At 42.1% G+C, this 25,427-nt stretch overlaps 1 protein-coding gene across 3 annotated transcripts in view; it reads right to left on the reverse strand.

Annotated features, from left to right (window-relative positions):
• Positions 1-112: 112 nt before the first annotated feature.
• Positions 113-25,427, reverse strand: part of RCAN3 (RCAN family member 3) — a 31,315-nt gene continuing 6,000 nt past the window's right edge. For 2 of the 3 annotated variants that reach the window (XM_035019479.1, XM_035019482.1), the window contains exons 2-5: positions 23,182-23,433; positions 2,947-3,120; positions 1,477-1,648; positions 113-412 (exon numbers count right to left, since the gene is read on the reverse strand). In XM_035019479.1, the coding sequence (XP_034875370.1) occupies positions 228-412; positions 1,477-1,648; positions 2,947-3,120; positions 23,182-23,376 (726 nt within the window). In that variant the 5' untranslated portion in view covers positions 23,377-23,433 and the 3' untranslated portion in view covers positions 113-227. Of the gene's footprint in view, positions 413-1,476; positions 1,649-2,946; positions 3,121-23,181; positions 23,637-25,427 lie in introns of those variants that run through there. The other variant, XM_035019480.1, reaches the window with a different exon arrangement.

Genomic DNA, 25,427 nt, shown 5'->3' on the forward strand with positions numbered 1-25,427 from the left:
CCCCCAGCCTCACCCCCTGAAGCCCCCAGTCTCACCCCCCACACACACGCCCCCAGCCTCACCCCCCGAAGCCCCCCGTCTCACCCCCCCCACACACGCCCCCAGCCTCACCCACACACACACGCCCCCAGCCTCACCCCCACACGCCGAGCCGCGGTGCGCCAGAAGGGCAGGGACCTCCAGTGCGGAGCCCCCAGGGGGCAGCTGCCTGGCACCAGCCAGAGGCCTCACAGTGCCCCATCGAAGGTCTGGGGCTCACTCAGTGCTGCGGCTGGAGGCTCGGGGCGCCTCGTCTGGGTAATTTTCTGTTTGGGGTTTTTTGTTTCTTCTTCCTCTTCAGTTTCACTTTCGCAGACATGAACCACCACGCTTGGCGTCGACTCCGTTCCAGCATGGAGCTCGTATTTCTCTCCTGGGGAGGTAAGCAGCAGAAAGAGGAGTTTGTCTCTTGAAACTTTGTTCTACTCTTATTTTAATTGCCAATTATTGGCTTTTAGATCCTATGTCAGAGCACTTTACCTCGCTTTCGCCTTTAAGGTTCTTACACAGTTTTGCCCTTTGAAGAAATTAGCTGGTGGGGAGGACTGAGGTCTCAGGAGTTAAAATGGAAATGCTAATGACTGTTCTATGGACAGTATGAGTGAACCTGTTTAACTTCAGAATGGTTTCAGTTTTCCCTCGGGAGACACCTGTAAGGTTCCAGGCAGCAACCTCTTTATTACAGGACCTCACACATGCACCCTGCTCTAATGTCTAAAAACACCACCAAGCCACCTCCCTTCAAAATGCCTCTTGTATCCCTTTCTAAGAGATGTAACATTACTGTAGGTGGACAACTAGTGTGAACCAGCCAGGCACTGATTTCCTAGATTATTTTAAAGGGATGAAAGAAATCAAAGAGAAGAAAAAAAAGAAATGAACAGTAAGAGAAGAATTTGGAAGGAATAATATAGTATTGCCATCAATTCCTTGAAAGAAGTATTCAATGTAGAAGTCTGTCTGGTACTTTGATGGGACGGGGGAGAAGGTAACTAACATTCACTGAGGGCCTGTTATGTACTAGGAGGATGTGCAGCAGTTAGAATTGAGGTTATGTTTATTGAGTATCACGTATGTATCATTTAATCCTTATTAACCACACTGAAAGGTAGCTATTATGATCGCTATTTTAGATGAGAAAATGGGCTCAGAAACTGAAGCTAAGTAACTTGCTCAAGATCACAAAGTTAGCAGGGTACCTGGCTGGCTCAGTCTGTGGAGCATGCGACTCTTGGTCTCAGGGTTGTGGGTTGGATCCCCACATTGGGTGTAGAGATGACTTAAAAGTTAGCAAACACTAGAGTTGGAACCCAGGTTTGTGTGACTTTGTCCTCCACTCTGATCATGTTGCCACTGGTTGGCTAGAACGCAGATCGCGGAATATGGTCTTTAATACAAAAGTTTCTTGGGAAAAAAAATTAGGAAAGAGTTTGTTACCTGGTCCCAGTTTGGAAACCGCACAGAGTAAGTCATAGTTTATAACAGGCATTCCGTCTTCCCCCTGCTTCCACCCCACAGGCGGCGAGGCGGGAGGGGAGATGAGGAACTGTTTGACCGGCTGCGGGGGCAGTAAATAGGACTTGTCCCCGGTTTCACTGGACATCTGTACCTGCGGGCAAGGAGATGCTCAAAACCAGCCTGTGACTGGACTGTTTGTTCATTTTCATAGTGAGGCTAACCGTTATACCTCTTTGGAGAAAAGGAAAGATTTCTCCTCGGCAGCCTGTAACTCCCAGCGGCAGCAGCTGGGTCTGTGTGGTTCACGGCCAAGCGCATGGTGCATGGCACAGAGCCCACGCGCCCCGGGTGCCCAATAAATGACCACTGAATGACAACATGAACCGCTAAGGAGACGAACAAACAATGAATGGTAATAAACCTGAATTCCGATTGTACTTATCTATGTCTTTTTCTGAATTCCAGTTTTAGAAGAGATTAGGTTATAACGTCTCCATAGCTCCACCAAGAAACATCCTGACAACTTTCATTTACATTTTCATTTGGAGCATGAGGCAACAAACAAACCCCTTTTTTTCAGTTTGAAAGCTAAGACCAAAACACTTTGTTGGCGCACTTAATAAATGAGTAGAGGTCTCATGCCTTTATGTCCCCAATTCTTCTGAGGAGAAATTGGTTTGCAAGTGCTACCCAGGCAGGATGAGAATAATAAGCATAGGGGCGCCTGGGTGGCTCAGTTGGTTAAGCGACTGCCTTCGGCTCAGGTCATGATCCTGGAGTCCCGGGATCGAGTCCCGCATCGGGCTCCCTGCTCGGCGGGGAGTCTGCTTCTCCCTCTGACCCTCTTCCCTCTCATGCTCTCTGTCTCTCATTCTCTCTGTCTCAAATAAATAAATAAAATCTTAAAAAAAAAAAAAAAAAGAATAATAAGCATAGCTGATTCTTGGTAACCAACAGGCTCCTCTGCAATTGCAAAGCCTGGGCCAACCTCTCTGCAGTGCCGCGCCACCTCCCCGGTCAGCCCCAGGCTGGCAGCCATTTTCAGTGGGGTGTCTCCTGAATCCCAGAACACGGAAACGACTTTAGCATCTATTTTCTCAATTCTCCCAAGGCTGTCACATCCCGAATGCCAGATTCTAGACGCACAGGAGGAAAGTCAATTCACTGATCTTAAGGTGTGAGGACTTCACCCTCATGGAACCCCAGGTGAGAAAAGCTGCCAGAAAGATGAATTCCTTTAATGTTTAGCATGAGTAAAACAAAGTGGGGGGGGGCGCAAATATCCTTAATATTTATGTATCTGTAAAATAAAGGAAAAACATTTTTGTATCACTTCCTGATTAGGACTGTTTATTTCAAAGACTGCTGATATGCTCATCAGGAAAATGGAGGAGTGACAGTGTTTCGGGATGGAGGAAAAGAGGTTGCGAGAACAGCCTCACGAGGTACCTGGGCAAAATACAGCTTCAGCTTCTTCCCGTTGAAGTCCCTCTCGTTGAGCTCTATTCGTGCTCTTGCAGCTGCTTCGGGTTTGCTGAAATTTACTCTGACTCTCCTAAAGCTCTTAAACAACTGAAAGGTCGCTTGGTCGTCGTAGACAGTGAAAAGTGTTTCAAATCTCTCCTAAAAATTGAGGAGCAGCAGGGCAGGGGGGCGGGCGGGGCGGGGGGAGAAAGGAAACCTTTAGCCAAAGGAAATTTAGATCATTAAACATCAGTAACGGGATGGAACTCATGATTTACCGTTTTTCCAAAAAAGAGTACTTTTTTGGTAACCATTGTCATATGCTAAATTCTGCAACTTGCACTTACTTTAAAAGTAATTAACGTTATTAAGCATGGTATAGGTTCAAATTGCAAAATGAATAAATGTAAAGTATTGTGAAATAAATGTAGGATACAAACAGAGATACAAACATGCCCAATCACAGAACAAGAACGCTGTACCATTTTCAAGGCCCCAGTGTACCAGCCTTGTTTCTCCCATCCCATCTCTATCTTCCTTCAAAGCAACCATTTCTGGGTTTTGTGCTTATTATTCCCTTGCTTTTCTGTAGAGTTTTACATTTGTTTGTATCCCTAAAGGCTTAATCACATTGCATGTATTCTTCGGTTAACTTTTTGTAAGCTTTCTTCCCTACATTTTGTTCCTAAGATTCTTCCTTGTTGCTCTAAGTCATTCCTTCCTGCTGCTACAGACTATTCCACGGTACAGCCATACTGCGATTTATCTAGTGCCGTTGGAATCTGGACCGCCTCGTATTTTCTACTACAGTGGTGCTATGAACATTCTTGCGCACATCTCTTGGCAACCAAATGCATGAGTTTCTCTGACTGGACATACCTATAAGTGGAATTCCTGGGCCTTAGAGTTGGCACATCTTTAACTTGAGGAGATAATGACCAATAGTTTCCCAAAGCGTTTGTACCAGTTTACTCTCTACCAGCAGATACATGTTCTAGTTGCTTCCTATCTTTGCCAACGCTTGATACAGACTTTTTATCAGTGGGAGATAGAGACTATGAAATGGGCTCTGAAGTTTGGCTATCACTCACATTTCTCTAAATAATGAGGTTGAGGCTCTTTTTTTTTCTTTAAGATTTTATTTATTTGAGAGTGAGAGAGAGGGAGAGAGAGAGAGAGCACGAGCAGGGGGAGGGGCAGAGGGAGAAGCAGGCTGAGCAGGGAGCCCAATGTGGGGCTCGATCCCAGGACCCTGGGATCATGACCTGAGCTGAAGGCAGGCGCTTAACCAACTGAGCCACGCAGATGTCCCAAGATTAAGCCTCTTTTCATGCTTATTGGCCATTTGGGACTCCTCTAAATGTGATATGCCTGTATCTTTTGTCCATTTTTTACTGGGTTGTCATTTTTTATTGAGTCATGTAAGTTCCATAGAGATACTAATTCTTTGTCAATTAAATGGCCATTAAATATTTTTTCCCAGCTCTTTTCATTGTGGGGTTTTTTTCTTTTTCTTGAGAAATAGAAGTTTTAAATCTGAATATTATTGAATTTATCACTTTCTTCCTTCTGTGTTTTCTGTGTCTTAAGAAATCCTTCTATACTCTGAGATCATATTGATGTTCTCCTGGGTTGCTTTCTCAAAGTATTATGGTTTTACCTTTCACACTTAAGTCTTTCCTCAGCACAAATGATGTTTATGTATCAGGCGCCCCCCTCCCCACCAGCAACCACTACCATTTTTCTATCACTCTACATTAGATTGTATTTTCTAGAATTGTATATCCCAGCTCTGTCTGGAATGGCAGAGTTCCCTGAGATCTAGCTTCAGTGGAACATTTTATATAAATGTGCCCTTTTGACATCACTGGCTTTTAATTGGAGGACTTATTCCATTGTTGTGATTACTGATATTTTTGGATGTCTACCATCTTGCTTTATCTACTTTTCTCAGATTTTCTGTGTTCATAGTCTCTCTTTTTTTACCTTCTTTTCAACTGATTTTTCTCTTTTTTTTTCTACTTACCCCTCTGGATAAAATTTCTATGAAAGATGCTAATGTGCATTTAGCCCTTCTCTAAAGATGCATTATATCCTCCAGCCACGGTCCATCTTTTACAAAGGCAAAACAATGAGATCTTTTTTCTCAAGGTTCATTTGGGAATATGTCATTCCACAAAAATATCATTGTTTGGGAAAAAGTAAACTTGTGTGTGTGTGTGTGTGTGTGTGTGTATACATCCTAAATGTTTTGGGATAAAATAGAGCAGGAAAGAGGGAGTCATTTTATGAGGCTGAGAAAAAAAAAATGGTCCTATTCCCATTTGTTAATAAATTAGAATAATGAGAAAAGCTAATTTCAGTTACCAGAATAGCAACATTAAATTCTCTTTACTGGTCACTTTTATGCAAAAGTTTAATAAATGAAATGTAACAAAACAGACCTAAGAAAATTCTCAATACCTTAAGAAATACTCCTTCGGCTTGCCAATAGTAGTAACATAATAAAGGAACCTGGAAATTAGCTTTGTTTTTGGTTTCTGTGAAGATCCTTCAACTATTTGTTGATACTGAAGTAAAAATCATCTGTTAACTTTTCTCACTTTGAATATTTTCCTACCACTTTGCAACACTTCTCAGTTTGACAAAATATAAAATGATTTGTGATCAAATATATATTCTTTTAATGTTCAAATATCCCTTATAATTCAGAAAACATCATCTGCTTAAAAATTATATTATTTTTGCTCATTCATTTAAAAAATACATATTAAGCAACCAACTGCATGTCAGACCTTTACGCTAAGTGCTGGACTTCCAACTTATCACAAGTTGCTTCAAAGGAAGGTGAACTTTAAGATCAAGTCTGTTTTTATTTATTATATATTCTCTACATATTAGAGTAATATGGAAAAATACGTATTATAGATATAGTAAGGACTTTCACCTAGCACATCGGTTCTTAAAAATAAATGTGCACAGGTAAATATATTAAATACTAATAATTACTAACACTTCTAGGCACATTTCAGAGTTTCCTCAGAGTCCATTTCAAAGATGGTTGGCTTTGTCACTTTTTAAAAAAATTAGAATTGAGATTTTGTGAAATTACATTGCATTTAATTCTTGGTGGATGCTCACATTTTGAATACTAAGTGAGTATTAAAATTCCCACGTGAGATAGTTAAGAAATGTGGCACCTGGGTGGCTCAGTCAGCTAAGCATCCGACTCTTGATCTCCACTCAGGTCATGATCTCAGGGTCATGAGTTCAAGCCCTGTGTTCATGAGTAGGCCCAGCATGGAGGGAGGGAGGGAGGGAGGGAGGGAGGGAGGGAGGGAGGGAGGGAGGAAGGAAGGAAGGAAGGAAGGAAGGAAGGAAGGAAGGATTGATCAATACTGAAGGCAGTGGAAATGGAAAGTAGGGAAGACCGAATTAAGCATGGCTTATATTTGTATTCTGTCAATCTGTATGTTAAACAATTTCCCTTGCTGAGGGTAAAAGGACCATGTATTTATTCCTAATTCCCACAACAATGAATTTTTTGTAGTTACAATAACACACTATCTCACAAATTAAACAGCTACTTGCTAATTACATCCTATTTCCTTTCAAGACATTTTTTTTCTCACTCCAGAAATCTACTGTAACTGAACGTAACAAGCAGGTGATAGCCATGGGTTCTATGGGTCTCTCTCTTCTAAATTCAAATATCTGTGAATGGATTCAGAATTATACAAAAACGAAGCCATGCAAAAGCCAATCAGTAAGCTTCTTCTAAGTTTTGTTAGACCCTTCTCTTTCTCTCCCATTTTCATGGAGCATAACACAGTTTGAGAAATGTGTGACTTCTCGCCGTGAGGCGCAGTACAGAATACGAATTAACGTGGAGGCAAAATGATCACTGTTTCCTTGTGAGGAACAACGTGAGAGCCCTTGGCTGGTAGCTCCACCCTCCTGTGAACCCACAGGTACCAACAGGTGGATTCCTGAGGCTGCCCCTGACAACCCAGCGTGAGCACTACAAGGGTTCCGACGACTGCAGAGAGGTCATAATCTATCGACATGCGCTTAAAATAACTGGCGAGAAACAATTCATTTGAAACAAAATTATTACTTTTCTCCTTAAAATTGTTTTATAGAGAATTCACTTTTATATGTTTCTGAATTCTTGAGCGATATTAAAACGAACACCATCCTGTTAAAGGGTGATGCTTGCACATTTGCTTCTGACAAGAAAAGGAAGACCCAGAAAATCCAAATCGCCATGGACCACTCTCTTTTTCTAGCAGTCTCTTAGTATCCCTTCGGGCAGTACATCTATAGGAATAAGACAGTTAATAGTGCCTAAAAATCAATTCCCAAGGCTTTTCCTGTTATAGAGGTTTTCCACAAAATATAGACCAGAAGTTGCCTTTGTATGCTGAAGTCACACATGCAACTAGTCAGCAGTAAAAAGGACTACAAATACTTTGCATCTAAAATATGTAAAGACGACATGTAACCAACAGCTTTCTTAGGAATTCCAGAAAAGTACTTTGCAGCTGGGTAACAAGCTGACTAAAGTCATGAGGAGAAGAGTAGAAAAGGACTTATGGGAAGGTTGGTTTCAGGGAGGTGAGGGCAGCAGCTAGGTGTATATTTCTTGACCTTTCTGGAAACACCACTGCCCTATCCTCCATCCCCCATCCCAAAGCAGCGAAGGCGAGGCTTATCAATTTCACTGAGGAATAAATTATGAAGATGATTTTGCTGCACCCCTTTGCCTTGGACATAAGAGCCTGAAGAACCCACCATGTCTGCATGTTAAGAACACTTTCACTGTTGAGAAGCAGCAATGCTTCAATCCACTCAGCTGTGAAATTATCTTTGGAGTCCTACGGCAAAAGATTTTTCACATTCTCTGTCTGTAAATCCGAAATAGAAAATTCCATCTCTCCAGCAGGTTCACAGATGTCAGAGACGAGGCTTCCATTTCCACCTGGGGAAAGGCAAGTGCCTTTGGTTCTCCTCAACATCACTGCTGACTACCAGGAAGAAAGCCCCCAAACTCCTGGGCATGGTGAATTTAAAACTTTGATCATCTGAGTACTTGTAATAGTTCTGGGCCCTACATTCACAAGTGCCAGAGGGGAGCAGAACACCCAGAAAATGTAAAAACCTTCTATAACTGTTCGCTCATAGCATTCATGTTGCCTTCAGTACCTTTCCAGATCAGAAAGAGGCATGAAACTGAATTAAAATTCAAGAGAATATGGGAGACTATCTGTTCAGTATTGATTTTTAGGTTTTAATGGTTTATATGTTTACAGATACATACTCTGCCTTATTGGAACATAAGTTCTTAGAGGGCTAGGATTTCCCCCCCAAATCTAGGATAATCTTATACCATGTACCAGAAAAGTAGTCAAACCAATGATAAATCATTTTTGATGGTGACAAATTACAAACTGGTACTAGGGTGGGGATGGAAATATTCTTGATGGGGGAGTATCGACTACATGGGTAGAGACTGTCAAAACTGACCAAACTGCACAGTTAAGATCTGTACATTTTACTGCAGGCCAAGTATCACCAAATTAAAAACAAAAGAAGAGGGGCACCTGGGTGGCTCAGTCATTAAGCATCTGCCTTCGCCTCAGGTCATGATCCCAGGGTCCTGGGATTGAGCCCCGTATCGGGCTCCCTGCTCCACGAGAGGCCTGCTTCTCCCTCTCCCACTCCCCCTGCTTGTTTCCTCTCTTGCTGTGTCTCTCTCTGTCAAATAAATAAATAAAATTTTTTTAAATGTTAAAAAAATAAAAACAAAAGAAGAAGAGGGAACATAAGATGGGGGACGGGAGGAGGCGGCTACTGGCATGAGCTGTGGACCAGCTGTGGACCAGCTGTGGAAGTGGCCCCTGAGCCCTCACCACTGCTGAGTGCAGCCTGTGAGGGCCAGAGCGTTGCACACCAGTGTCAGCCCCTGACCTGGCCAGGAGCACAGCAAGGCTACTATTTCCATCTTCGCTTGGGACAGCGCATCCTTAGTCACCAGTAGTCATCCTGGTTCTAGAAACTTTTTTTCTTCCATGGCTAGTTGAGAAAGATGCGAGTGTGTGACTGTGCCTTTCCAGAAGATGTGTGCCCGATGCAGAGGCCATGTTCAAGCAGGTAGGTGGCCAATCACCAGCTTCCAAACACCTAGAAAACAGTTTGTCCCTAGGAGGGGAAAGAGATCCACAACCACACTCTCACACCTAATTGTGGCCTTAACAGTGAAGCTGGTTAGATGGCAGGCAGGGGCCCTATGTCTAATGAGATCCCAGATCTTGACAGTCCCCCAGCAGCAGTGATGGCCTTTTCTCTTTAGCCTAAAGGTTGGCTGTTCATTGAAAAGAGCAGAGAAGACAGAGGAGCAGACTGCAAGGCCCCCTGGAGGAAAGGGCGGATGGAACAAACCTGTGGAGCGAGCAGATAAAGGAGAAAAGCAGACAATTCTGTCCTGCTCAGCATGTCCTCTCCTGCCCCACCAAGCACTGTGCTATTGGGCATCTTGCAGAGGCAGTCCGGTTACTGCCGGGCATTACCTAATCCAAAGACTCAAGATGGCCCATGAAACATTTCAGGTTTGTAAGCTTGTCCAGGTGCTGGAGCTTAAACATTGTTTTGATCCGAGACACCAGAGATGAGAAAAATCACACAAGTGAGTTCTTCTCTGGAAAACCATGTGAATTTCCCCAGGCACAAGGGAAACGGGGTCAGGCATCCAGACTGCTCTTCAAAGTACCCAGGCTTCAGTGGTCAAGGTCAGGATCATACATTAACGCACAAGGAAACCCATGACTCTGCTCTCCAAGATGTCCAGTTGAATCTTCACTTTCTCTTTCCTGGTCTCCCCATCGATGAAGTAGAAAAGATTAGGGAAGCCCAGGTTCGGCTTGAACTTCATATCCAGCCTCAAGCTTCTCGGAGTCAGGAGAATGGCACGGGCCAGGCTACGGGTGCTCTGACGGCTCATCACCACGGTGGTCTCTTTCCTGTGACTTTGGTGATAGAGCACTAGCTTTGATGAACATACCAAACCTTCCTCTGTCTGAGAGGAGGACCCAAGTAGATACCATCCATTCCTGAGCAACAGAAGCTCTCTGCTCATTAGCTTTTTATCATGGGTAAAATATTCCTCTCTTCATCCAGTTAATAGAGACTGTTCCCTTCTTCAAACATGAGACCACAAAAGGAAGACCTCAGGAGGAATCCACAACCTGGACAGAAAACTTCAAGAAGGTCTGACGGCTTCTACCAACCATTTATCTTCTCAAGTAACAGGGAGCTCTAGAGCTAGACTGCCTGGATTTGACTCCTGGCTCTGTTATGTAGCTGTGTGACCTTGGGCAGGTTGCTTACGTCTGCTGTGCCTAGTTTCCTTACCCATTCATTGAGGACAATAAAAATACCCACTTCACTGGGTTATTGTGGAGGACAGAGTGAATACTCACAGCTCTTAGAAGGACAACAGTGGGTACTATTACTGCTGCTGACGGAAATAGGGCAGGGCTTTGCCACCAGCCGACTTGCTATTACGTGGTCACAAAAAATAGCTGCTCTTCGGGTGCCTGGGTGGCTCAGTTGGTTGGGCGACTGCCTTCAGCTCAGGTCATGATCCTGGAGTCCCTGGATTGAGTCCCGCATCAGGCTCCCTGCTCGGCAGGGAGTCTGCTTCGTCCTCTGACCCTATCCCCTCTCATGTGTTCTCTCTCTCTCAAATAAATAAATAAAATCTTAAAAAAAAAAAAAAATAGCTGCTCTTCTTTATGATGTGGATTCCCCAAGAAAGAGGTGAATACACGGCAATGACACGGCATGAACCGGACGGCCCATACTGTGAAGGCTGCTGCCGGAAGGGTGGAATCCGCCCTTCCTGAGAGTCCTTTAGTGATTCAGATGCCCCACACTGCTGGAGCAGTCACCTGGGGACATGCCCTCCCAGGAGACCTAGCTGTGCGGGGGGACACAGTGCACCACTGATTAATGACATCAGTGTCCATCTTCTCGGGATCTTCGGAGCCTGACCCTGACCTGTGACCCCTGACCCTTCGAAGCAGAGACCGCTGCTTCTCTGTTATGACCCTGAGGAACTTGGGTTATTCTACTATGAACATGGGACTTGAGTTGAGGGCGAGGATGGCAGGAAATTTTTTTTTTTGTGGTTATAGCAGAATTCTCTATATTGAAAAAATACATAGTTTTCATTTCCCTGGCTTTTAATCTTTATTAATCTTTTTGCTTTGTTTGCTATTTCTTAAAATTAACTGTTTGGGGATGGCCTTGAAAATGCTTTGCTATGCATGTATTCATGGTGCCAAGCTAGCACAGGGGAATGAAAAGCCATTTAGGACAAAAGGAAATGGCTGATATGAAGTTATTAAAGTATAGAAGGAAAATGTGAAGCAGAAAGACAGGATTCTCTTTAATAGAGGTCAGTTATGCACGAAGATCAAGAATGTTCCATCCTTGGGCACCTGGGTGGCTCAGTTGGTTAAGCGACTGCCTTCGGCTCAGGTCATGATCCTGGAGTCCCGGGATTGAGTCCTGCATCGGGCTCCCTGCTCAGCAGGGAGTCTGCTTCTCCCTCTGACCCTCCCCCCTGTCATGCTCTCTCTCTCTCATTGTCTCTCTCAAATAAATAAATAAAATCTTTAAAAAAAAAAAAAAAAGAATGTTCCATCCTTAGGCTTGCCCATGTGACCTCCATCTAGACTCTTCCTCGCTGTTCATCCACACTCACTCATTCAATAAGGCTGGTCCTACCCTAGGTGCTGAGACTACAACAAGGACCACATACTGACTGTGATTTGTTCCAGGGTACAAGTTTGTTTTCTGGTGGTGTTTTCTTCAAGGACATTAGAGGGTGAAGATCATTTTGAAAGTTAGAGACCCATGTTTCCAAAGACAATGTAAACTTGAAAGAATGTCGCAAACAGCCATGGGAAGGAACTTATGTGTGTTATTTGTTCTTTAAAAAGAAAAAGGTAGCCTTCTTCTTGCTGAACATTTAGTCTAGAAGCTTTTAGCCAAGTAAAGTAGGTACGTCCATGCTGATGGGGAGCAGGGAGCTGCAGTGGCCTGAGCAGGGTGTCAGAGTCCCAGTGGGGTGAAGAAGGTGGCCATCTGGGAGGCAGGCCATCTGGGAGGCAGGTTGGGCGCCAGAACCCAACAGGGTTAGGACAGTGTGCCCATGAGGGGCAGCCCAGCGCAGGGCGTGGGAGCTTAGGGAGCTGAGGAGGGTGCCTGTGTGGGAAGACTGCCCAGAGCAGGGGAAGAGGGAAGGTATCTCAGCAAAGGGACAGGCTGACAGCGTGTCGAAGCCCAAGTGAAGGGAGAAGGGTAAGGAGGGAGGTCTGCGCAGGGAGGCAATCCAGTGTAGGGTCGTGGTGCCCCAGTGGGGTCAGGATGTGTCTGTGTAGGAGGGTGGCCCAGCACAGCATACTGGATCCCAAGCAGGGTGAGGATGACGCTGTGGGACTATCAGAACCTGGGTGGGGTGCAGAGGACTTTCACGTGGGGGGTTTGGGTGCAGGGCATTGGAACACAGGGAGCGTAAGGAGGGCGTCCACATGGGAAAGACGGTGGATGGTGGCAGTTATATGCAGAGAGAGTGACTGCATAAGTAAATAATAAGATAATGGAAGCTAGTTTTCTGTCAAATAGGAGTTAAAAACTTGGAACGGGAGAAAACTAGAAATGAATTCTTTCGTGCTAGACTGGAGCTGGAAGTATAACTGGTAACGCACATATGCACGTATCTAGATATTTCCTGCTATGTCCACCGAGATGCCCAGGGATAGTGATAGTTAACTCGCACGCATATCCTGGTTTCTAAATAGTTCTCCACTGGAAGGAGTCAGGGCTCCTTGGAGAAATGCTGGATCTAGGGCTGGGGCAGGCAAGGTACAAGATAATTCTGGAATATCTTGTTGTGTTGGAGAGTTTAAGGTGTACTCAAAGAATGATGCGCATATGTCAAAGAGACACAGAAGCCATCTTGAAGGGGCCACCACTGGCTGAACCAGGGACAAATCACAGTCATGACAGTTAACAGGTAATAATGACCAAGGAAGAAGATCGGAAATCATGAATTGTACAGGTATAAGTAAATGATTATGTTAAAACTCTGATGGGGAAATAGGACATTTACAAATACCTCCCACAAAATAATTAATTACAAGGAGAAAGAGAGTAACTTGACAGTGGCCACACCTGGCAGACACCACCTTAGTCAGGGCTCCAAGTGAATTTTGTTGGGAGTAGGTCAAATGTCACCACCTGACGGGACGTAGTGACAAGAGCATCACTTCTGTGATATTCCTGCCAAAGACGCACAACCTGAATCTAATCCCGAGCAAACATCCCACAAGCCCAAATGGAGAGACGTGCAGTAAAATAACACGCCTATAATCTTTGAGTGTGAATACCAAGAAAGACCAGGGGAGACTAGAAATCCTCCCAGACTGAAGGAGACTAAAGGCGTCTGACCTCTAAATGCAATGCTTCAAAAGGAACTGGATTTTTTTATATAAAGGACATTATTGAGACAACTGGCAAATCTTGAATGGGGGCCTGAGGATGAGAAGGGTGTAATATACCAGTGTTACTTTCCTGAATTTTGTGTTTTCTGCTAGGAGAAGGCCCTTGTTTGCAGGAAACACATATTGTAGTATTGGGGTGATGGCCATCATTGTTGGCAACTTAACCTCAAAACGGTTCAGGAAAAAAAAGTTCTTTGTACTCCCGAACCAGTAAAGATATTTTGGTACGTACTCCCAATATATTTTAATTGTGTATCTACTTATTTATATATATACACACATACATACACATACATACGTTAGACATGTTCTGCTGCCCTTATCTCATCTATAAAACTTGTAAAAATGGAATGTCAATCAGATTAGGAAAATAGAAAGGACATGGTTACCGAAATTAGTTTATGAAGCTTCAACATAAATGTTAGGGAGTATTGGTATCCCGACCCCGTAGATGATGCTCCCAGTCTTATTCAGCACACACTTAATGAGCAGCCAGCTCAAAAGCTGGGCTCTGGGCCAGGCAGTGTGGTGGTGACACACGTGCCCATTCTCGAGCTGGCTCACTCCTGAGTTCTCTGCACCCACGGGAGCCCTGCTTTGGACAGATGAGGAACATCCACACATGGGTAATCCAGCTGTTTCTCAGAATCTAAGAGCCTTGAGTCCTGCCTTGATTTGGGGAATGGCAGATCCTTCCCAACTGAAATGAGATTATTGGGGGGAAAAAAAAACTTTGATGCAGGATAGATGCCTTTATATGTTGATAAAGATAAACTAGAAGGCATTTTGACTCTATGTACACATTAAAGTTATTTGAATGATGGTAGGATAAATTTCAATTAAATTATAGGAAGCCAAGGATGACTCAGTATTATACTGGTTCTTTCTCATCATTCAGGTTTCTCAGGTCTCAGCTCAAATGCCACTTCTTCAGACAGGTCTGCCCTGACCACTCTCGTTAAAAAAGACCACCCATCAAGTCACTCCCTATCCCTCTACTGTTTTATTTTCTAAACAGTACATATTCTATCGGAATGGCTTACTCACTTGCTTGCGTGTTAATTTTCCTCTCCCTATGCTCCATAAGGGCTGGCACCTTGTTCACCGTGGTCTCCCGAGGACCTGTAATAACCGTGGCTGGTACAGCGCTCAACAGACACTGCGTCTGTGCACCAAGCCAGAAGGTGGCATCTGTAAACCCATGATGTCTAAGACCATGACAGCGAAGCTCCTTGTAATTCGGTGATATCTGAATATTGCCGATAATCAGGATGCCTAGATTACCTAATGAAATGATTCAAAGTCCTTTTTAACTCTAGGTTTTGAGATAATGTATTCACAATGGAAACCAGAAATATAACTGAAGGTAAGTGGAGATAGCAACATTTCAAAAGCTCCTGAGATATTTGAAAGTCCCTAAGTGTTATAATATACTGTCGTGTGTGGTCTGAGGACCCAGCGCGAGTCCATGAACTTTGCTACCAGTCCACGATAAGGCTCACTAGAGAAGTTGAGAAGAAGTGTCTAGAAACATTTTGGCAAGTTTACATTGCTGTGACATTAATCGGTCTGTGATAGTTTGAAGGAAAAACCTGGTCCTCCACTAAGCAGTGAGTTTGAGAAGCATCTGTTTATAGTTTATCCAGAAATTCACTAAAAAGTAGTAGAAATGTGAATGACCAGACTGGCAAAAATCTTAAATTCTGAAAATAGAAACTAATGATGTAATGTATGGTGATTAACATAATAAAAAAAAAGTGCGCCTTTGACTTACCGGAAAAAAAAAAAAAAAAAAGAATGTATCAGTGATGCTGTGGTGCAATAGGAAGTCTTACATGGCTGGCAGGAATGCAAAGAGGTGCAGCAACTTTAGAGACCATTGGACAGTATTTGCTAGGATTGAAGAAATGCAACCTTACGAGCCAGCAATATTAGTCCTAGTTATATACCCTGAGGAACCCCCTTGCACCCCCACATGTATAGGACATATACAGAACATTTAACATCACTGTTGCAACAGCAACCTATCAAATATAACCTAAATGTCCAACATAAGAAGGGGTAAACAAATTACCCCCATAAGAAGGGGTGAATTTATAGAATGGGACATTAGACAGCAAGCGAAACAATACGTATTTCAACATGGATTAACCTTACAGATAAAATGTTGAGGAGAAAAAAAGAATTCATACTATATGCCATTTATATAAAATTTAAAATAATGTAAAATGACGTATTTCACCAGAGTTTTAGAGTTTTTAGCATACAGATCCTGCACATATTTTCTTAGATTTATACTTCAATTGATTTCATGGTGCTGCTATAAATGGTAATGTTTTTTAAATTTCAGTTTCCAGATGTTTACTGCTAGCATATAGACAGTACAGTTGATTTTGTATATTGACCCCATATCCTACAATCTTTCTGAACTCAGTTATTAGTTCTGACAGTTTCTATGTCAATTCCTTTCCAAATGGACAATCATATCAATTGCAAATAGAAGATTTTAAAAATACAGTTGACCCTTGAACATGGGTTTGAAGTGTGGGTCCACTTATATATGGATTTTTTTTACGCAGTATAGTCCTGTACATGTATTTTATCTTTCTTGTGATTTTAATAACATTTTTTCTAGCTTACTTTATTGTAAGAATACAGTATATAATACATATAACATACAGAGTATAAATAGTATAAAAAGTATAAATAACGACTATTTATGTTATTGAGAAGGCTTCTGGTCAACAGCAGGCTATTGGTCATTAAATTTGGGGGGAATCCAAAGTTTTCAACTCCATGGATGGTCAGTGCTCTTAACCCCAGCATTGTTCAAGGGTCAGCCATAGTATATATATATATACATACACAGTTAAGTTGAACCAGAAGAAATACCAATATTTGACCATCTGACCTATAAATACAGCAATTTCATATGGTTAGACTTAATAAAAAAGTTGAAATTGCATGGGAAATCATAAGCACTGAGTTCAGGATAATGGTTATCTGTGGGAGGAGACATAAGGGGTTCATTTATATTAGTACAATTTTATTAGCTAAATTGGATGGGTACATGGGTTTTCTTCATGTTAGTCTTTATCCCTTTCAAGTGACCTAAAAATTGCCCTTTGTTTAAGAGCTTGGGATGGTGCCTTCACACAAGAGAAATAACCAAACTTGGAAGTCATTCACCTGTGTCTCACCTGGACGCCTTGGGTGAGCGGAGGCCAAGGCAAGGTCGCACACAGGGAGCTTGTTTGGGGAAGTGACTGCATGGGACAGAGTGGAAACCGTGAAACAGGAAAGGACGGAAAGCCAGTCCTCCTCCTGTCCAGGTTCTGTTATTGAGCCGGTCACCTCAGTGGCCAGCCAGGGTGTGATCTGGCCGGGAGCCCCGAGAAGGCAGTGAGAAGACCCTCAGAGCTGGCTTCCGTGGCAGAAGAAGGGGGGTTCATTCACGAGCTTTAGTCCCCCAGTGGCTAAGGGTTGCCCTGTGGGATGCGAACTCCCTCCCATTTCCCTTTCTGCACAGGCACTGGGATGGCTGAGGCACTTCACGCAAGCAGCAGAGAAACGCTGGGACGAAATGCTATCCATGGTGTGGCAGAGGTTGCGAGGTTCCACCTGCACACAGGGGGCTGCTCTAGCAACAGCTGGAGTGAAAAGGTGGGCCAAGAGGATGTGAAGTGGGGCAAGAGAGGTGTCCAATACATACAGATCACACACGTGTGTGTGTATATGCACATAATATACGTATGTATATGTAAAAGCGTATTAAAAGAATGTTAAACTCAAGAAAAAAAATTTTTTTTACTTTTCTTTTTACATATTTTTATTACGGTAAAATATACAAAACACAGAATTTGCCATTTTAACCGTTTTTAAGTGTACAATTCAGTGGCATTAAGTATATTCACACTGTTGTGAAACACCACTATCCATCTTCAGAACTTTGTCATCATCCCCAAGTGAACCTATGGACCCACTAAACTATAACTCCCCATCCCCCATTCCCTCTGGTCCTAGCAACCACCATTCTACTTTCTGTCTCTACGAGCCAGACTGCCCTCTCTCATACAAGTGGAATCATACAATATTTGTCCTCTTGTGTCTCTTGTTTCACTTAGTATGTCTTTCAAGGGTCATGCATATTATAGCATGTATCAGAATTTCATTCACTTTTAAGGGTGTATAATATTCCATTGTATGTATATACCACATTTTATTTATTCATTTATGCATCGATGGACCTTTGGGTTATTTCTGCCTTTTGGCTGTCGTGAAGGATGCCGCTGTGAACACTGGTGCACAAATACCTGCTCGAGTCCCTGCTTTCAGTTCTTTGTGTTTATCTCCAAAAACAGATTGCTGGATCGTATGCTAATTCCATGCTTAATTTTTTGAGGAACTGCTACACTGTTTTCCACAGCAGCTGTACCATTTAACATTCTCACCAACAATGCACAAAGGTTTTCAATTTCTCCACATCCTTGTCAACACTCTCTGTTTTTATGATAGTAGCCATCTTAATGGGTGTGAGGTGGCATCTCATTGTGATTATGATTTGAATTGCCCTAATAATTAGTGATGGTGAACATCTTTTCATGTGCTTACTGGCTATTTGTATATCTTTGGGGAGATGCCTATTCAAGTCTTTTGCCCATTTTTCAACTGCGTTGTTTGGTTTTTGTTGTGGAGTTCTGGATTTCTTTATAGATTTTGGATATTAATCCTTTACCAGATAATATGACTTGAAAATATTTCCTGCCGTTCTGTAGGTTGCCCTTTCATTGATGGTGTCCTCTGATGTATACATTTTAAATTCTGATAAAATCCAACTTATTTTTTCTATTGTTGCCTGTGCTTTGGGTGTCACATCCAAGAACTCACTGCCAAATCCAATGTCAAGAAGTTTTCCCTCTGTTTTCTTATAAGGTGTAAGATAAGGGTCCAACTTCACTCTTTTGCTTCTGGATATCAAGTTTTACCAGCACCTTTTGTTGAAAAGACTGTCCTTTCCGCACTGAATTGTTTTGGCACCCTTGTTGAAAATCATTTGACCATATGGGCCGGGGTTCATCCTGGGTTCTACATTCTATCGCACTGGTCAATATATTTGTCTTTATGCCAGAACCACATGGTTTTGTTTGTTTGTTTTTAAAGATTTTATTTATTTATTTGACAGAGAGAGACAGCGAGAGAGGGAACACAAGCAGGGGGAGTGGGAGAGAGAGAAGCAGGCTTTCTGTGGAGCAGGGAGCCCGATGCGGGGCTTGATCCCAGGACCCTGGGATTATGATCTGAGCCGAAGGCAGACGCTTAACGACTGAGCCACCCAGGCGCCCCAAGAACCACATGGTTTTTAAAAATTTATATTGAAATATAATTGACATATAAGTACCACAATGTTTTGGTTACTGTAGCTCTGTATTAAGGGAATGTATCTTAACATAATAAAGGATATACCACAAGCCCACAGCTAACATCACACTCAATGATGAAAAGGTGAAAGCCTTTCCTCTAAGATCAGGAACAAGACAAAAATGACCACACTCACTACTTTTATTCAACATAGTATTGGAAGTCCTAGCCAGAGCAATTAGCCTAGAAAAAGAAATAAAAGACATCCAAATTGGAAAAGAAGTAAAACTGTCACTATTTGCAGATGACATGATATACATGTCATAGAAAACCCTAAAGACTTCCAAAAAATCCTGCTAAAACTAATTAAAAAAAAAAAAAAAGAGAACAACTAATAAATTCAGTAAAGTTGCAGGATACAAAATCAATACACAAAAACCTGTTGTATTTCTTGTATTTATAACAAACTGCCAGAAACGGAAATTAAGAAAACAATCCCATTTACATTTGCATCAAAAAGCATAAAATATGTAGGAATAAATTTAACCAAACAGGTAAAAGATTTGTATATTGAAAACTACAAGACACAAACGAAAGAAATTGAAGAATTTATAAATAAATGGAAAGATATTCATGCTCATGGACTGGAAGAATCATTATTGTTAAAATGTCCATACTACCCAAAGCAATCTATAAATTCAATGTAATTGCTATTAAAATTCCAATGGCATTTTTCAAAGAAATAGAACAAAGAATCCTAAAATTGGTACAGAACTATAAAAATCCCTGAATGGCCAGAGCCATCTTGAGAAAGAACAAATCTGGAAGATCACACTCCCTGATTTTAAACCATATTACAAAGCTACAATAATTAAAACACTATGGTACTGGCATAAAATCAGACACACAGATCAATGAGACAGAATAGAGAGCGTGGATTAAACCCACACATACATGGTCAATTAATTTCCAACAAAGGAGCCAAGAGTATACAATGGGAAAAGGACAGTCTCTTCAATAAATGGTGCTGGGAAAACTGGACAGCTACACACAAAGAATGAAACTCATCCATTATCTTACACCATACACAAAAACTCACTCAAAATGGATTAAAGACTTGATGTAAGACCTGAAACTATAAAAAATCCTAGAAGAAAAAATACGTGATAAGCTCTTTGTCACAGGTCTTGGCAATGATTTTTTTAATCTGACACCAAAACCAAAAAGAACAAAAGCAAAAATAAGCGTGACTACATCAAACTAAAACACTTCTGCACAGCAGAGGAAACCAACAAAACAAAAAGGCAACCTACTGAATAGGAGAAAGTAGTTGCAAGTCATACTTCTGGTAAGGAGCTAATATCCAAAATATATAAAGAACTCATAAACTAAATAGAAAAAAACCCACACAATCTGATTTGAAAAATGGGCAAGAGATCTGAATAGACATTTTTTTTTTTTTGAAGATTTTATTTATTTGACACAGAGAGAGAGTACAGATAGGCAGAGCGGCAGGCGGAGGGAGAGGGAGAAGCAGGGTCTCCATGGAGCAGGGAGCCTGACACAGGACTAGATCCCAGGACCCTGGGATCATGACCTGAGCCGAAGGCAGATGCTTAACCGGCTAAGCCACCCAGGCACTCCCTGAATAGACATTTTTCCAAAGAAGACATACAAGTGGCCAACAGGCAGACCAAAAGATGCTCAACATCATTAATCATCAGGGAAATGCAGATAAAACCACAATAAGGTATCACCCTCACACCTATTAGAGGGGCTACTGTCGAAAAGAGGGGTTAAGCGTAGGCGAGGATGTAGAGAAAAGGGAACCCTTGTGCACTACTGGTGGGAATGTAAATTGGTGTAGTCACAGTGCAAAGTGGAATGAAGGCTCCTCAAAAAATTAAAAACAGAACTACCATATGATCCAGCAATTCCACTTCTGGGTATTTATCCCAAGAAAACAAAAACACTGACTTGAAAAGATACCTGCACCCCCATGTTTACTGCAGCATTACTTACAATAGCAAAGACAGGGAAACAGCTTAAGTGTCCATCAATGGATGAGCGGATAAAGAAAATGTAGTGTGTGTTGCATGTGTGCATGTATATACATACATACATACACAACATGCACACACAATGGACTGTTATTCCGCCGTCTAAAAAAAATCAAATCTTGCCATTTAGGACAACATGGATGGACCTTGAGGGCATTATGTTAAGTGAAATAAGTCGGACAGAAAAAGGCAATTACCATATGATCTCCTTTCGATGGGGGATTTAAAAAACAAAACAAACAAAATGAACTCATAGATACAGAGAACAGATTGGTGGTTGCCAGAGGCAGGGGGAATGGGGTGGCAAAATGCGTGAAGGTGGCCAAAAGGTACAAACTTCCAGTTATAAAATAAATATTCTGCAGTTTCAGATATTACCATTAAGGTTTTTATATAAAATTTACGACTAAGAATTATGTATAACATGAAGTCCACTGATGGAACTGCCAGTGGAATTTCTGCTGATATGATTTCCTATTTAATTTAGGTTAGATATAATCCCAAATGGTTTTTAAAATGAAAACCGAGAACGCACCACTTTGGCAAGTTAAAGAAAACTTCCTACGCTACACTTAAAAAAAAGAAAAAAGAAGTTGGAACAGATACCATTGAGGTTTTTTGAGAAAGAATCCTTAGGAATAAAATTTTAAGATAAATTAGTAGTACGTGTGGTTTTTCATGGATCACAAATAAACAGCAAGGTTAATGTAATTATTATACGAAAATGTAGAGCTCTTAAAAATTTTGAGAAAACTAGGAAGGACGATTTCAAAAGGTCGGCATCATGGCTGACCTCGAGAAAGAAAACAACACTTGCCAATGAAAACAAACCTGAAAGGTACAGAACTGGCGGCGGTCATCTCTCCCCCTTGCTCTGCTCTTCACATGTTGTCCGCGGACCTTCCTAATACGTACTTCTGATCGGCACCCCTTTGCTCAGAAGACTATTTCCCGAAGAAGGGCAGCTCCTTAAGCTTCGCAGGATGCCCCACGCTCACCTTTCCAGCTGGATTTAACTTCACTTTGGCTCTGCCTCACCTGTGCACCAGCCACAAGAGCTCCTCCCTGAAGTGACCACACTCTCGGGAGTCAGCTCGTTGGCTCGTTCTGTTCCCTCTGGCCAGAAGTCCCCTTCCATTCCCTGCTAACCTCCTACCCGGCTCACCGTTCTTCTCCAATGCCGTCTCCCCGTAAGATCTTTCACTCCAGCTGGCTGTCCTCCTGTCCTCGGATACCTCAGTGTACTTCCAAGTGCCGCTAAAGGCCCTAGTATTCCATCTTATTCCGAATTACTTATCATCTCCACGGCAGGACTGTAAATGGCCTGAGGCAGAAGCTGTTTCATTCCTACTCTATCCCTGGAAGCAAGTGACACAGTGCCTTACCCACTCGAGGCACTCAGTATGTAGTGAGTCAAACCACATCAAGTTTTCCCCAAGAAAGCCACTGGAAGGAAAACACTTTGGGTGCACAGACAGAAAATTAGGTTTGGTATGTTGAGAAAAAGTCTCTGCACATGCAAAATTTCTACCAATGACAAGAATATTTTACTTTGGTACGACTAAGACCTATAGGCTTTTGTGAGGTCATGATGGGGGGGAAAAAAAAGCCACACACAAAACCTCTCTTTCCAGGTAAATAATGAATGAACTAAAGGAGAGCAGACTTTAAAAAATAAACTCAATCATTTTCCCCCAAACTGTAGAAAGTAATACAAGAAATGTTAACAATTCTGTTACAGTGAATTGATAAATAGTCCTAATTATGTCATTAGACTCAGAAAAAAGCTTAAAATACTTCTGGCTTGCGTGAATTTACTTCCAAGTAATAGGAAGCCAGGATAAAAATCACTAGCTTTTCCTTCATCACAGGCTCCAAAAATGAATGAATGAATGAATGAATGATCGAATAAATCAGGACTTAATAAGACCTGAATGAATGAATGAATCAGGACTTCACAAGACCCGGTCCAGAGTTCACTATAAACTGGTGCTTCTCAAAATATTTGTGGGAAAGGACTGGTTTTGAAATACCTCCTATGTGTTGCAGACCAGTACTCTCATAAAATACAATTAAAATGCTGCAGCAATGTTTAAAGCTTGATGCGCGCTTTTTGTACTTGTCATGGGCCAGGAACGAACTCTGCAAATGGGCAGCAGCAATCCACTGTTTCCCCGTAGCCACAAACATTGAACCCAATACCAAATGCAGGGGAAGGCAGGGTATGAGCCTACCTTCTGCTCTTGCACCTCGAACACAGCTTCATGGACACTGCAAGCAAAAAGTGAGGTAGGCAGATCGCTGAAATCCATCATCTCTTCCAAATCATCTTCATTTTCACCAAAAACCATCTCTTCTTCCTCCTCTTGGTCACTGCTACAGAGATCTGACTGGCTATCGTTCCAAGATTTCATAGTGTCCCTCAGCATTATCCCCTAGAAGCAGGTCTTTTCTGTTTTTAAAGTCCTAAGGTGTCTACCAGGCATCTGGTGTTAAAAAAAAGAAAGAAAGAAAACAGCATAAAGATAAGACTTTGAAGGCCAAATACTGTTTCAGTCAATTCTCAAGACAGCAGTTCATCAACGGAAGCAATTTTATTCAGGAAAGATTAACCAGAGTTTAAATCAATTCATTACAGTCCTCATAAATAACATCTATATATTCTAATTTGATTTGCTTAGCATATTTTATGTAATATATTTCACTGGCAATGATGTATGACAAAAAAAGGCAAAAAGTTTTCTAGGGAAATTGAGAAAAAAAAGGGGGGCAATACAAAATGAGCTAGCATGAATCTGTACGCTAGTTTACAAGCAGTAGGAAAGCAAATGTGAACCAGAACTGCCTTCACATATTTGTTTTCAGTTTTCGGTCTACAACACGGAAACTGGCAGCGTTTTAAAACCCACACAATCCATGCACCATCTGCACCGTGAAATCTGTCTGCAATGACACGGCTTCACCTTTCTTAACCAATCTGTTCTTTTTGAATATACTCCCAAAGAATTAAGTTCCACAGAACCAGAAGTTCTATATAAAGTGGGTCTTTGTTAATATTAGAAATATTTAGGGCACCTGGGTGGTTCAGCCGGTTAAGGGTCTGACTCTTGGTTTCAGCTCAGGTCAGGATCTCAGGGTGGTGAGATCGAACCCCGTGTCAGGCTCTGTGCTGGGTATGGAGCCTGCTTAAGATTCTCTCTCTTCCTCTCCCCTCCCCCCACCCCGAATAAATAAATTAAACAAAAAAGATTTTTTTAAAGTCAAAATCTGACACAGACAACAATCAAAGAGATGTCCTTTTTCTGAGCGTTTAAAAATTAATCAAGGCATGGAGCCAATAGTGTCCCTCTGTTAAATAACGGAACACAGTCTGTCTTATATGGACTTTATGTGCATGTCTGTCTCCTCTGATGAACTCTAAGCACAATGCCTTGAGCATAACACCTTTCAAGATGCTGAAATGGAATTTAAGAAATACGAATCAGGCACAGAAAAATCAAGTGATCGTGATTATTACTAGCTATACTACTTCATTTGTGATTTTTCCATGTTATTTCAAAGAACACAATGCTATAAATATATGGCTCATACAGTGTACATAACAGATGTTAATGATAGGCTAAAAACAGCAGAGGTTTTTTTTTTTTTCCTTTTCATTATTCAACTACACCCATCAGGAAAGACTAATCCCCAAAAGTAAAATCCTTACTCATTTTAATAAACGTTTTCTGAATGCCCACTGCATGCCAGGTATTATTAGGGATATTAGAGGAGTAAGAAATAGTTCTTAACCTCAAGGAGCTACCACCAAAGCAGAATTTCTTCTCCTCCACAATGCTAACCACTCCTAAAGGATCTCATTCCATGAACTAGCTCCTATACTTTCAATTTCTCCTTCTCCTTCTGTTCCTTTTCCTCGGTAACCACACCTCTTCAAGATTCCCACCCCCACCCACTCAATCTAGAAAAAAAAAGAACACCTTTCCTTGTGGATTATACCTTCCCCTCCATCTACCTCTCCGCCTGCCTCTTCTTCACCTTTCCTACCAATTCCCTGGAAAAAGTAACCTGTTCTGCTGTGTTCTGTTCCTCAACTGCAGTCACTGGAAAATTCAGTGCCACTGGGCTTCTGCCACTGCCGTTGGGCTGAAACTGGCCTCAGAGGCCTGCGTCTGCAGCACCAGGCACTGCCGCCCACCCATCATTCAGCCTGCAACCTCTGCCTTCGGGTCTCCGTCCTTCCTGCTCTCCCTCCTCGCCACCTGTCTCCTTCTCCACCCACCCTCTACAACTTCCTCTCTCTGAGGTTTCATCCCCTTCCTTCCTCCTCATCTTATTCTTCTTGGGCGATTTCACCCACACTCGAGCATTTAACCACTTAACCACCAGGGCTTCTCCGCTGTGTTTCCCGCTTACCCTATGCTTCACACACACCATACTGCCTCTCACTTTCGGCAATGAATTGTAAGCCGGGAAGGAT

This window comes from Mirounga leonina, unplaced genomic scaffold (genome assembly GCF_011800145.1).
Source record: "Mirounga leonina isolate KUSES-001 unplaced genomic scaffold, KU_Mleo_1.0 Mir_173, whole genome shotgun sequence".
Lineage (NCBI taxonomy): Eukaryota > Metazoa > Chordata > Mammalia > Carnivora > Phocidae > Mirounga > Mirounga leonina.